The following is a 15,314-nucleotide window of genomic DNA, read 5'->3' on the forward strand; positions in this document are numbered from 1 at the left end:
TTTAACAATAATCCGTCACTTCATAGGTTCATAGATTAGTACTAGACTAACTGCCCTTGCAAGCCATTTTAAGCCTAGCCAATTATTCCCTGTGAGATTCAAACCCTGTACCTTGTGTTTATAAGGCAAACACCTTAACCATTAGGCCATCCTCCCAACCCCAAAACTTCAAAAGATGGACATGGATTGGCAATAGATTGTGGTGATGGGCCAGAATGAAGAGAGACAGAATTACTGGAAAACCGTATACATATTAATTTTGTGGGTTTATATTCCTCCCAAAGCAAGTGTTAAGTTTCACTGATGTATCTTCTTCACATGAACCTTCTGTGATAATGCATGCAACATTTATTTTTCTCAAGTACACAATACAGCAAACTGTACTGATGGATTGATTTATGTATTATTACAAATATCAGTGAAACATTAATGTACACTGAAGGTAAACAGATGTGTTAAGTTACTACCCCTCAGAATTATCCTCTAAACAATGGCTACATGGAGTACAATACCTCATATATTCTGTCCTTACTGTAGCAGGTTAGAATTTATTGGTAGTTTGAGGAATGTCAGATATGAATGTCAAAACCACACAATAGAAATAAGTAAAGTTTTATTCTAAAAACTAATATGCAAAGCATACCTCATTATACAACTTAACACAATCCCCCACTCAGGCATCACTGAAAAATTTGGGTCTATATCACAACCCCGAAAAGTCAGTTCAGCGAACGACTTTTACATCGAAAATGCCATTCATTGAACTCGCTCTTGTGGGGAGCTGTGCCCCCCCCCCCCGCTAATTATATATATATCAAATCCAAGATTAACATTAAGATTAAGCTTCATTAAAATATATATATATATATATATATATTTTTTTTTTTTTTACATAACTGTTTAGTACATTACTCGTTTATCTTGCCCTAAAATTTAGCCTTATTGCATAATTTAGTTACTATAAAAAAAAAAGTTGTGCTATTATGGAGAGAATTATAACTCCGCATGATTTGTGTACTAGTTCACAATGACTAGGTTATCTACCATGACAACACTCTGATTACACCTGATCCCCCAAAGGGGACAGAATTACAGCTGATGAAACTCTATCCAGGAAAAGAAGAAAACAAAGTTTGATAAAGCAGGAAAGATCATTAAATCTTATTTGACATGGCAGGTAGGAGGAAAAGCCATTTCACGTTCAAGTTCTGTCAATAAAGCCACTGGAAGGGGATTCAAACTCTCCCTTTACATTGCCAAGTCTTCTGTCACCATCTGTGTGGGAGGAGGGGGTGGCTCCAAAATCCTGGTAGGGGGTGTGACACCAAAATCCTGGATTCACCCCCACAGATAACTGCTGAGAGAGCACTGCTTCCAAAGCCTTCTCCGCTACTGGATGGCGAATGGCAAGAGTTCAATCCTTCGCAAGGTGCTGGAGGAAAGGTAGTAGCTGCCTGTTTGATAGACCTAGCAGGTGTAGGACTGACCCATGACTAACTTTATCTCTTATCTCATACACTTGCTCTAACAACTGCTTGGCATCATGGAAGGGATATATTAGGATAAAGATTCACACTGAAAAGAACTGGGCAGGACATGCCTCCAATACTGGAGTATTATGTCACAATGTGCATGAACAGAAAGTGTCTGCAGATTCAGAATGCAAGGCCTCTGTAATGAGGCAAGGTCCTCTCAGAAGAGAGTATTTTAGCCACTGCACACAGCACTGGGCTATTCAAAGTAAAATCACTTATTGCTTCCTTATTTGGAGCTCTGAGATTTGGACAGAAAAAGTCTTGCTTTGCCACAGTCATGAGGACATTAAGCGAAGTTGGCCATAACACTGAAGTCATATGCTCTGAAAATTACACACAAGCAAAAGTACTTGCTTCTGCTGAAATGTGAGGATAAGAATGGTGACAAACAGGAATGAATTCTACATATCTGCTGACTTTGGGTCAATGAAAGCTGTATTTCCTCTATTTTTGAATGAGGCCACAAACAGAAAAGTTAAGAAAAGGAGCCATTTGTGGTGAACAGCAATAAAAGCCATTCTATCTGGATACTCCATTATCATCCCCAAACATGAAGTTGTTACTTCTAATTTTATTTCCACTATCCTCTACCTTACTCCTCAAATGTTCATTTTGATTCTGAAATTCCTCCAGTTCAATGACGTCAGTTCAAAGATGCAACTGAAAACTGCAGCAAGTCTGTAGCTTTGCTAGGTCACCAAGAATAAACAATTCCAGTACCCATGTTCAGATATGAATGGAAAGCAAATAATTTGTTTTGGGTCAACCATCAACTGCTGAATGGTGCTTGAAGGGGATTATCACTGTCACTTTTACTCTTACTATCTATTTACTACCTCTAATTACTTTCGTAAAGACACCAGTTAGTTATAGCATCGTATATTACTAGTAAGGAGAACCTTTCCAATGTACTGAATGCTAACAGTGCGTGCAGGCTGTATAGCCATCAGTGAGGGAATAGATGAACCTGAAAAAGACTTATGGATTTTGGTTGTGCATCATAACTGTCCAGCACAAGAGTCTTTTAGCTCTTCATCTAAGTCAGGGAGGTCATAATCTTGACAAAAACAAGACCATGTGAAGGATCTGCATGGAGTTACTAATAATAACCTGTCCTGTATTGCTCGAGCCTTTCAAATTACAATCAAATTACAAAGGCATCATATTTTGAGCTCTTGGATTTGGCATCCATTTCCTGCTTCACACCCTGCTCTACTCTGCAGTAAATGAAAGTGATCTCTACATACTGTAGCAAGTACAGAACTTTTCGGCTTGTATTATCAACTTCAGGAAATGGATGGAACACATCTCTCAATGCTGTGGAATCAGCAATGGCTTCAGATATCAAGGAAGACAAAACTTTAAATCGACCACATCTCTTACAAGACACAGAATACAGATCCTCTTATTTGGTAGGCCTTTTGCCTTGATAGACTCCTGAAACACCATTGTGTTTCTCAGTTTTTTAATTCCTCCAAGTCTTTTGGGTTTCTAATACCACGATGGGAATGGAACCCATTCCTATGTCAAAGAATGATTGTTTGTGAAATTAGTGCTGTTTCAATCTTTGATGTTAGCCAGAAGTGCTTTTCACAGCACCCACTATGTGCCCAGTAACGACTCATCCTGTAATTTATAAACAGTTACATGTATCGGTAACATATCTAATTATAATTGTAAATTGTTTTTTATAACACCCGTTTGCTCCTACTACTATTGGAACTGTCTGGATCATCCTTCTTCCACACTGCCCTTGTTTCTGCCTGCAAATCTTGACATTTTATGACTTTGTGTCTCTCTGTACATAAGACACTGTAGTCAATGGGTGTAGCAATTGCACTTCAATGCGACTTTTGTCTTCTTTTCATGGACTACTATATCTGGTTTTCTCGCATCTATTTTTTGAACTGTTGGTAATGGGTGATCCCATGTGATATAAACTTCACCATTTTCTATAATGGTTTGTGCCTCATGTTTCCAGTGTTTTTCAGCTACTTCAATATTATATTGTTTGCACAATCCTCAATACAACAGTCTTGCCTAATTATTATTATGCTTTTCAGTATACAGTCCTTTTGCCATTAGTATATCACAACCAGCAACAACTGCGACTGTTTTCAATTCTGTTTTACAAAACCTACATTTGCCTGTTTCTCCCACAAGTTCAATGGACTTTGTAAACCAACATGTACTTAGTCCACTATCTTAGGCTGCCAATATTAACCTTTTGTCTTTTGAATTCACCTCTCCTTAACCATTCTTGCTTTCGATCCTGATACACATGAGGTTGTTCCAAGAGTTTTCTACATGTACAACTATATTTATGCATTTTCCACATTTCTTGCCTCCTCATCTGATCCTTCACCTTATATTCTTTCTTTTGTTTTTTTTTTGGCACGTTCAGTTGCTGCCTGATTTTTTATCTACCTCTAGTGTGATTCCCATTCCTGCTTCACACCAATATGCATCTGCTAAACTATGTAGGGAAGTCATTTTAGACTTATTCTACTCATGTTTTAAAACTTTCACTATGTTTGAGTCTTGTGAGGTCAGCAGATATGTATGCAGTCCTACGACTGCAGAGCTATACATGTAATCAGTTTCGAGGAGGCCCATACATCCTTCAGAATGGGGAATATGTAATCTTGGTATACACTGATTTTTATAAATCATCTGATGAGCATGAAGCATCCTTCTTGTTTTCCTGTCCAAATGATCAAACACCTTTTGGGGCCAGTCAATCACTCCAAAACTATAAGTTAGGACAGGAAGAGCAAACTGATTTATAGTTTAGACTTTGTTCCTAGATGTCAACATTGTTTTCAGTCTTAATTTTAGTCTTCTAAAATATTCCTTACTAAGTTTTATTCACAATGCTGATCCTTAATCAATTCTCAAATATTTACACACTCCCTCTTTACTCAAGTTCTTTTATATTACATTCCTGTCCCAAACTGATGTTTTCTTGGTGCTACAGTTTTCCTGCTTTAAAAGTTGCTTTTGCACATTCAAGACCAAATGGCATTCCTATATCATCTGAAAAAGTTTTGACCACTTTCAGTTGTGCTTTCAGTTCATCTGATGAACTACACAGTTTTAAATTATCCACAAAAAGAAGATAAGTCGTTATACGTTGTTTTCTGGGAGCCAAATTCTAGCCATGACCTAATCTGTTAAGTAAACAGCTTAATGGGTTAAGGGCAAGACAAAACAGCAGCTGTGACAGAGTCACCCTGGAATATCCCCTTTGAATTTTTATTCCTGGAATAATTTGTCCTTTATCATGGCTTAACTGCAAAGTGGTTTGCCACTGTTTCATGATCTCTGTAATATAATGAATCAGTGTAGAGTATATCTTACACATTTTTAAGCACTCTTTTATTCATGAATGTGGAATACTGTCAAATGCTTTTTTACAGACTATCCATGTCATACTTGGAATCTTCCCCTTTTTACAGTTTTCCATTATGACTTTAACAACAAATGATCCTTTGTTCCGTATGACTTTCTTTTGCTACCCTTTTGTTCTATTGCCATGACTGAGTTTTCTTCTAAGTACTATAAATTTTGTTGGCATCAATTTCAGTGTACAGTTTACACGTTATCGGAAGGCAAGTTATTGGTCTATAATTTTTAGGATATCTTGCAGGTTCCCTCTTAAGTAGGAGCATTGTTTTTCCTGTTGTTAACCAGGCTGGTGCCTCTTTGAGGTGTGCATACAAACAGTTCTTACTCATGGCTAAATCTTCATGTAAAGATGTTAATACTTTTAGCCAGAAGTTAGGTACTACATCTGGGTCAAGATTTTTCCAGTTAGGAGTTTTTTCTTAATTTTGTTTCAATCTCTCTGGTCGTTACTTTATCCCATTTCATATCCTGTACATTAGAACTTCTTATTCTTTCTTTTACTTCTTCTATCCATTTAGCATCTTTGTTACGTCCCATAGGATTTGCATAGACATTTCTCCAAACTGTATCTATTTCTTCTTTATTTGGTGGTGCTTCAATTCCTTTTGCTTAGTTTCCGAATTCTCTATAAAAACTTTTTTTTGGGTCAACAATAAATTGCTTATTTTGTACATTTCCTTTATATTTATTTGCATATCTTCTAAGTTTTTCCTGCCTGTGCTGATATTTTTAGTTTATTTGCAATACTGCATGATAGATCTTGACCTGTTCTGATACTGCGTATTGCTTTTATCATGTCTCTCTGAGTATTGTTGTTGATTTGTTCCCTCTTCTATACTTTTCTAACAGTGACACCTCTTGTCTTACTTGCTTTATAGTTTTCTCTATTCGATACTTCCATGATAGCAACTGGTTTCCTCCTTTCCTTTCCCTTACTGCCCTGTTTTTGTGGTACCACTTTATCTGTTATTAATTCAGCTACACAGTAATATTGCCTATTTACTTCTGTTATTTTGCATGAATCTCTATGAACAGTCCTAATTACTGTGTTCATTTGTTTTATCAAACTTCTACTTCTTGGGGTTTTATGACTTCCTGTAGACTATTTCATTAATTGATCTTAATATATCCAACTCTATTAAATCAAGCAACTCTTCTCTTAGATCATTTTCTTCCAAACAGAGGGAACACACTTTCTTCTCCTGCGGGCATTTTAAAGTTTCACAGCATCTTCCTGTGCTACATTCTCTTCAGTTTCAGACTATGTCATCCGTTGTTCTTTAATATGGGAACTCAATGCCCTATCACTCCACAACTTTGATTGTGTTAGAGCTGCCACCATTTCCTGTTCTTTGCTGTGCAACTTCAACTGAACTTTTGTACTGGTTTCCTATAAAAGGCTTCAAAGTATTTTCACATGACAACTGATCAGATGTTTCCTGCTCCACTGATTTCTCCTTAATTTGGGGATCCACTGCTCCATCCTGCTGTAATGTTATCAAAGTTAGATTTTCTACACTAAATCCTTCACTTCACAGGTAATCCATAACCTCAGTTTCTGCATTTTTAACTTCTCCATTACTAATCCTCTTTTCTACTTTCCTTCTTCCTTTTTTTGTATTGTAAAATTTCCATATCCAGATGCCTTTGTCTGTATTTCTCTTCAAATATCCTTGGTGCTGCTCTTTTTATATTGATTAGTTTTGCTTTCCCCTTTGCATAAATATTATACCATATTAAATCTCTCTCTCTTTCCCATGCCCATATTTCTTCTTCAGATGTCTCCTGCTCCTCCTGTTTCTCTGTACCTGTACTTAGGTACTCGTTCCGTCATGCTGTAATATAACCTGTGTTAGACTTTCTACACCTAAATCCTTCCCTTCACTTGTATTCCATAACTTCAACTTCTATTTTTTAATTTCTATTTTACTAATCTTCTGTTCTACATTCCCTCTTTGTGATCTTGTTTTTGTATAGTGAAATTTTCCATATCTGAATGCTTTTGTCTGTATTTCTCTTTGAATATCTTTGGGGCTGCTTCTTTTGTACTGATTAATTTGGCTTTCACCTTTGCATAAATATTGTACCATATCAGATTTCTCTTTCTTTCCCATGTGCATATTTCTTTCTTTTTTATACCTTCAAAAATCTCTAGAATGTGTTCTTTATATTTTCGCACTTCCTCAGTCGTTTCTTTTTCCAAACAGCCCAAGGTTTCTTGGTCTATATAATGTTTTTCATACATCTCTTGTATTCATGAAAATATTTTTTTTTATTTGAAGCTTCTGACGTTTTTTCTTGTTCAAGTATTTTTCTTTCCTCTAATTTCTCTCATATTCTTTTTGTACATCTTCTCTCTGGAAATTATGGGCTTCTTACATAATAGTAACAATACAAAATGTGTTTCTTGTCCTCAATAGTTCACTCTATCATCTTTATAGCTGTTTTTGGCCTACCAATTTTTGTGACTTTTATGGACTACTACTTCCTTCTACAACAGGGGGGCCATCCTCCCCTTGCGCCTGGCCTAGTCCTATTGTTGGAATGTTTCCGTATTCTGAGGATTCTATGTCATTTTTTTCCAGTCCCGGCACAAGTGCGCATACCGGGATTGGGCACGTTTTTATCCTGGGTCTCATGCATCACAGCTATCTTTTTATTTTTTAACCTACTTCTGATCATGATGTATGCTATATAAAATACAGTCTGTTTATCAGTATTGCCTTGGTGAGATTTTGTGAAAAACAGGGTCCACCTTGTGAAGGTACTCACCAAGACTTGAGGATGAATTCAATTCTAGCCTTTATTTACTGACTTATCATTTCTCCATTTGGATCTCAGTTATGAGGCTGCTGGAAATTCCCAGCAGATCTCTACTTCTTACCCTGCCTAACAGGCACAAAAAGAAAATCCTGCCATTCTCTTTCAACTCTTAAAGCCTCTATTACAAGCTTTCCTTTTCTGGCAAACATCTCAGCTTATTTAAGCCTAGTGCCATTAAACAATCTGCTTGCTGAAGACATAATTAAATGCAAGCTGTTATTTAAATTATAGTATGGCTTCTGACTATGGCGATGTTCACATAATGAAAGATGGCACCATTTACAATACATTAATGACAGACAGGTCTTGATGCCAAACAATCAGACTTAGAATAAAGTTAGACATTTTTTAAAGTCAAGTAAGAGACTAACATTAACAAAATGAAACTAATGTGGCTTATCCTGACACTGGGTAAGTGGAAGTTTGACCATTTATGTCTCTAGACTTCTTAAGGGATAGCAATGATAAAGGTGCAAGAAAATGAGGTACCAGTACATAACTATTTACTGTAGGAAATGGCATTCAGTGTTAAACGGACTGCATACTAATTACTGCTTCTTCATATCAGGGCACCATGACAAAAAGAAAAAGGAGCCATTAGCTGCCATAGCTTCTTCCATGATGATCAGAAGAGTAAAAAATAAAAAGGTCAAAGGTTAGGAATGACAGGTAACCCTCTCGCTGTCCAATTTGACCATTCAGTGCAGTAACAGCAACTACCAGTGACACCAGAAGTAAGAGTTATTAAGGGCTGCAAAAAATGCCATGCAAAGAATACATATGCAATGCAAATTCAGTTCATGGAATCATTGCTGAGCAAATATTCCAACACGGTTTTCTGCATGTACACACATCTGCCAATCCCAGTATATTCTACATGGTTATCTTGATTTTGAACATGAACACACTGTCCCAAAACTCAATTTATGCTGATAAACACATACTTTAAATTGTGTAGGTCACCTACAGCAATCAGTTTATTTTTACTTTTGTAACCTCAGTTTACCTGCTCTGTAAGAGACCACCCTGAAGTTTGACAATGTGCTCTAAGAAGGAGAGATTTGGAATCCTTTGGCTGAAAATTTTTCTCTATCAGGTCAGCCCAAAGCCGTCTGCCTGCTCTCATCTTGGCAATTTCCATGTAAAAATTCATTCCAATACCCCAGAAGAAAGACAATCTATAACAAATGATAATATTTTATATTAACGTGTTGCATTATTTTTAAGAAGCTAATGATACAATTGGGATTTTAAAAGACTGCACATTTCACAGTACTGTTTTGACTGATAATTTAGGCAAGCTGCAAATGAAAACACATTAGCAAATGTATACAGGATTCAAACAAATGCCATAATTTTGTAGTTATAAAAAAAGCTTCTGAAAACACTTAAGATTACTGAAGACATATGTAAAAATTCAATACATTATGCACTTTGTTCAACTTATCAGTTTACCCCCTTGGAAACAAATTCGAGAACAGGACTTTAAATGCATAATAGTTTATGTTTTTCTGTTATAGAATAAAAAAAAGAAAATTCTTTCAAGGCAGACAAAAAGGAAGTTTCAGAAAAAAATCGTTAATTCTCATTACATAGTTACAGAATGACCATCCACAAATATTGCTAAAAACAATGACAGAATCTGCATAATTCTTGCAGTCATTTTAAGTTGCCCTCAATAATAGCAGTTGTGTTGGTTTCCTTTTTCTCTTTACTTCAATGTCTGCTTTGTGTCCTGTTCAGTTTTAATTTTTAATCATTTGTTTGTAGAGTTTAGCAATTAAAAAAATCTGAATTTCAATTGTTCTTTGTTATCTAATTTGGTTTAACTGATCCAAATGGTCCCTTTTCAGCCAGAACCCAGGTCACAAATCAAATGAAAGATGCACAAAGCTCAAGGCAAATCACTTGAACAAATGCAACATCTCAAACAATCACAATCTTAACTGACAGTAAATGACAATCAAGTTAACAAATGTATGGAATTTGTTAATTTGATGTGATGGTGCTTCATATATAGTCATTAGATAAGGTATACAGTGATAGTACCTTTTGTAGCTTGATAGTTTTGCATTGTATCTTCCAAGTTGCATTTTCAATGTCCACTATCTACTTAACTGGTCAATGACACTGCTAGATTATTGGTAATTCCAATTTAATGTCTACCTTTGACCTTACCAAGCATGATTTTTTTTTTAATAATCTTTCACTCCCCATCTCAAATGGGTGACACAGCAGATAGCATTGTCATCTCACATCAAGAGGTTTTCTTGTTTGATTCTCAACCAGGGTGCTTCCTTCACAGAGTCTACATGCCCTCCCTCTGTTTGCATGTGTTTTCTCCAAGTGTCCCACATTCCAAAAATATGTAGTAGGTAGATCTGACACTCTAAACTGGCCATACATATGAGCGTGACGGTTTGTGTGTGTATTATGGAAGAACAACTGTGGCAGAGCTAGCCACCAGGTGGTGTGAACACTGGTTCTAAATGATTGTCACTGTTGAACTGACACTAAGATCCCATGTACAAAAATGGGAAAAAGGGTTTTGGATGGAAGGATGCATGTCTAGTACAAAAATCAAATTACTAACATTTCAGCTTTAGAAAAACTTCTCTTCCAACACCAACACCAACCAACCAATTTGTTTTTTGGGCACTCCATGTGGCTTATTGTTTACCAAAACCAAAATCTGAAAGCTTCAGTTTAACTCCAGTCTTGTATTTCACTTCCCAACTTTCCCATCCATGTGGCTTTACTGAAAGTAACAATCCTAAACAAGTTGTTACTCTATAAGCAAAGTAACATCTTAAATGGAGCTTTCAAAGCTGTTCTGCCAAGAACAATTCACTATATTCTAGGACTGTTCATTATTTCATAATGGATTACTGCTCCAAGCAAGCTGAAATTGTTTACTATTTCTGTTTCTTCTGCATCAAAAATAAAACTGATTTTTCCAAAAGTCAGAATCTTTGTCTTCTTCATGTTGCACTGCAAACCCATTTAGAGCCCAAACTGTACTTTCAGCCATTAGTGTAGTATCAGCAAAGTACAGCTAAGGACCTGTTTTTCATGATTTGTTCAAAGTGAAAATTAAACGGTATGAGTAAAGTATGAATAAAGTATGCAGCCTTGTTGTACACAATTGCCAATTCTACACCATTCTGTTTCCGCAGATTCTGTTCAAACTGTTGCACTGCAAGTCAAAAACCTTAAAAAGGTTAAAGAAATAAGTATAAAATGTTAGCCCTGTTAGCCCTTCATTGACGACTGCTGCTACTTCTTTAAAGAATGGCACAAGATTTATAAGGCAAAATCTTCCCCTTATCAAATCTTCACTTTTCCATACCTGTCAGTAGTAGGTCACCTATATCATTCTGGTTAGGCTGAAGAGTCTAAAAATTATGAAATAGTATCACTGCACACCGTCATCATAGGTCAGAGACATCTCCACATGCCAATATTCTGTTCAACATGACTGACAGCTATTCATTTTTATTTTGTATAAGAAACTATCATGTATGCTGTTCGTCTGTGGCTCTCCTTGGTCTCCAATTTCTCACATGCAGTTTACTGGAGCATTTTTCACTTCAGAGGCAGGCTTTCAGAGGCCTTGGCCAATGACTCAGTGATACAGAAACAAATCTGCACCCTCTTTTGAGTTGCAGACTCCTGGAGAGATTCTGCTCTTATCCTGACTGGCCTCAGGATGAAGCAGGAACAACTTGTATTCATACTGTGCTCTGGGTCAAAGCAAGTAAGAGTAGAAACTATTACTGGAAATTTGTTAACACAGTCCACACAATTACTAACTTTTACAAAAGTGTCTGTCTCAGAACTACTATCAGACATGAGCAAATAATAAAAAAAATACTATTAGACAAGCAAATTACCTTACATGGTAGGCCAACTGATGGATTGACAATGATGAAGTTATGCAACCACACTGAAGTGCATGTCAAGAAATATCTCAAGATTGCATCGGCCAATGCCCTTTTACACCACTGGTATCATTACATAGTGGTGGAAGGGAGTTGGCTAAACCTTCTTGGGGAAACTCTTAAAGCCATAACAACTACTGGAATAAATTAAATGGTGAATAGTTCAAATAACACACTGAGTTCCTCATTTTATTATGTATCTGCAGTTATACAAGGGCTGATTCTATGGTCTCTATAATATTCTAACACATTTATTTGCTTATTGTGAAGGATGCACATTTTTTTCAGCAAGCACAAGCATTTACTACATCCTTTGGCTGGGTGACCACTTCATTGTTTACTGATAGCATTCAAAATTTCCAATTCAATATTCTGATGCAATTAAAGAGAACTTCAATTTTTGAGAAAAAAAATGACTTCATACAGCTCTGGAAGACTCAACAGATGTAATCAGTTTCTGTACTTTTTTAATACAGATTTGTGTTAGTAATTATGCTAAATATACTGCTTTACGCTTGTTCTGCAAAAGTTTGTCTAAAACCTTGGAAAAGATGACAATGCACTTTGAAAGTGGCTTGAAGAGTTGCTGTGCAGAAACCTTTATGCCTTTGCATCCCTTGGGTCATAAAACAAACTATGATCGTTACGCGCGTTGTCTTACTACACAGTACCCATGATGCCTGGGTACATCTATGCAATTACAACTTTTCCACAGTAAGAGTACTGTGAGAAGACGTGCTGAGTGAATAGTCTGCATAGCCATATTAGGCAAAAAGAAAGCAGTGGTATACAGTGAATTATGTCTCTAAAGGTTCATGTACAATGAGCTCATAGAAAGGGCTTGTAACTTACAAAATCACCTAGTTGAGATAACTGCTATTAGAAACAAAATCTTCCAAGAAAAGAATTTTAACTCTGCAGAAACAATTAGTTTAAAGGAAGGAAGAATGGGTGCTTCCAGCATAATACAAATATCCCAAGGAGGAAGACGCTCTAACCATAAGCTGAAGAAGAAAAATCATTCTTTACGAACCTTAAGGATAGGCAAAGGATTCACAGACTTGACCTACACAGAAGTGACAAAACAGTTTAAATGACTTTAATGAAGAATTATTAAAGCCAATTCTATAAAGCTCAAAAAGGAAAGAAAAGTAAAAAATTTCAAAGTGAAATAGGGATCCAGACCCTCAGATGTCTAAACTGAAATTCTTTGAAGCCAAGAAGCTCCAAGGAGTTGTAAACAACTGCTGAAGTATGAAAAAAACTGGGGCATGAAGGAGCAGTAATCAGGACTGCATTTGATTCCTTAGATCTAAAAATAACCTCTACTAGGAATGGAAGACAAGAAAACACAAAGGAAGCATGCAGGGCAAGTGGGTGTCAATGTGCATTTGTTATTGCTTTTGAGGGAGAGAATCAGCAAGAAGTACCTTCAGTATTTAATTTCTGTAGAAAAGGGATGCCCCACTTTCTTAAAATCATTTCATAGGTGTACACTAGGCTAATGACCACTACAGCCCTTGTGCAATCCAAATGTGACCCACAATTTTGATTTAGATTGGATTTGTAGGGGGTGACTCAGTGACTGCCTCTGCCCATAGCAGCCAGACCAGGGGTGAATTTCGAGTTACCCATCCATTAGCAGCACTTAATAGGAATATGGAGGAATTCGGCTTCACATGGATGGGGAGTTTGTTCCAGAGAATGGGAATTCTCTGAGAAACATATTTGTCTCTCCAACATGTCCTATTTATTTTGCAATCAAAATTTAGGTCTTTTAACCTAGTAGTACTGGTGATGTTTGTTTTGAGGATATGCAAAATATTCATCAAAACAGGGTCCAGGAATGCCTTGAATGCCAGGCAAAGATAACCTCTCAAAAGTCTCTATGATACAAATTAAAAAAACAGGGCTTTGACACGATCAGTGCTGGACATTGTGTTTACTCCCTGTATTATTTCTGTAAGGAAACTTTGTAGACATTCTGGTTGCTACATGTGTCTGGTAAGGTACATACTGAAGGGGACATTACATTCTATGATTGACCAATGAGGGCCAAGTACAGTGACATGAAGACCTCTCTGGACCTAGATGCCACGCCCTTGCTAACAAGTTAAGCAACACAGAAGGATTTTCTTACTAGGCTAGGTTACTATCTACATGAGTTCCCAGATTCCTGACTAGCAAATCAACTTTTAAGGTTGTTTTATTGATGACGCAGTTACCTGGGGTGGCAGAATGTATTTCTTGGTATTGAGTTTTAAGCCATGGCTTTGGCACCAACCATTTGCTTGTATTAGACCTTCTTAAAGGGTGTTCTCTTCATGGGGAGATTCAAAGACTGCACCCAGTTTGCAATCATCTGTGAAACTGGTTCACTTGAGGCTTTCAACATTCACTTTGACATCCAAGAATGCCACCTCTGCTGACCAGCCTCTTTGTGGAGTTGGCCTCACTGATTCTAACCTTCTGGGTTCTATCAGTGAGCCAGCTATCTATCCAGTGTGTTATAAAGGGGTTTATACCTAGTTCCATATGTTTGTTGAAAAAGCCTGACTGGGGTATTATATCAAATGTCTTAGCCAGCTTGACCTTTTCAAAGTACATTCGATTCGGTAAGCATGACCTTTCTTTGACAAAGTCAAACTGGGATGGACACAGTGTCTGGAGGTCTCCTACATCCTTGTTGATAATTTCCATATTTCTTTCCACGGCTTTCAAATAAAACTAGTCAGACTAATAGGCCTATAGTTTCCAGATCTGTTGAAGGTTTTCCCTTACGATGGGGGATGACCATCACAGTCCTCCATTCATATGGCACAAAGCCTATTTTAAGACTATAGTTAAATAATGACTCCACAGGTCCTGAAAACGCATGTTATCAGGGCCCACTGAGGCCATGTTCTTGGATGTAGTGAGTGCAGCCAGTACATGCTCTCTAGTTATGGTTAGATAGGTTATGTTTGAAGGTATTATTGAGGGTTGAAGTTGGAAGTGAATTTTTCCACTAACAGATTCACTATATCGCCAGGTTCAGTGAATGTGGCACCATTACTGTTATCTTTCACCTGGGAGGATATCCTAACCTCAAAGTTGGCTTTGCTTGACTTAATTAGCCCTTTTAGTTGTCTATCTACTTTGCTGAGAGAGATTTTATCTTTCTTGGAATTACCCTTCTTGATTTTTGCCATAATTTTTTTTTCCTTTTGTCATACATCCCGTTTAATTTGGGAGGGCAACATGGTGGTTTGTTTCTGTGGCTACTTCTGGTATGTACAGTAGCCTCAATGCCACTGACATGGGTGTACAGAGTTTCTAAGAGCAATGCAGCATAAGCTGGTGTGTTCTTGGGGTTTGGAGGGGCACTGAATTTTGACAAACTATCACTTAATAACAAGTAATTTGCCTTAGAATAATTTCTAACTGTTACTGGTTTTAATGGGATTATGAAGTTAATTTTGAGAGAGACAGCTTTATGGTTGGACCTTACCTGGAAGGATGAGACATTTCGGTGGCAGTGTTTCTCCCATATTTGTGAGAATGAGGTCCAGTATGCTAGAGCTTCTAGTGGGCATATTTACTATTTGGTCAAGGGTGTTTACATTTA

General features: G+C 37.0%; 1 protein-coding gene across 1 annotated transcript in view; it reads right to left on the minus strand.

Annotated features, from left to right (window-relative positions):
• Positions 1-15,314, minus strand: part of MMUT (methylmalonyl-CoA mutase) — a 726,274-nt gene that overhangs the window by 460,356 nt on the left and 250,604 nt on the right. The window contains exon 5 of the mRNA XM_044062658.1: positions 8,773-8,944. Coding sequence (XP_043918593.1) covers positions 8,773-8,944 — 172 coding nt within the window. The remainder of the gene's footprint in view (positions 1-8,772; positions 8,945-15,314) is intronic.

The sequence above is a fragment of the Protopterus annectens genome, chromosome 2.part1 (assembly GCF_019279795.1).
Source record: "Protopterus annectens isolate FY-2018-M chromosome 2.part1, PAN1.0, whole genome shotgun sequence".
Classification (NCBI taxonomy): Eukaryota; Metazoa; Chordata; order Ceratodontiformes; family Protopteridae; genus Protopterus; species Protopterus annectens.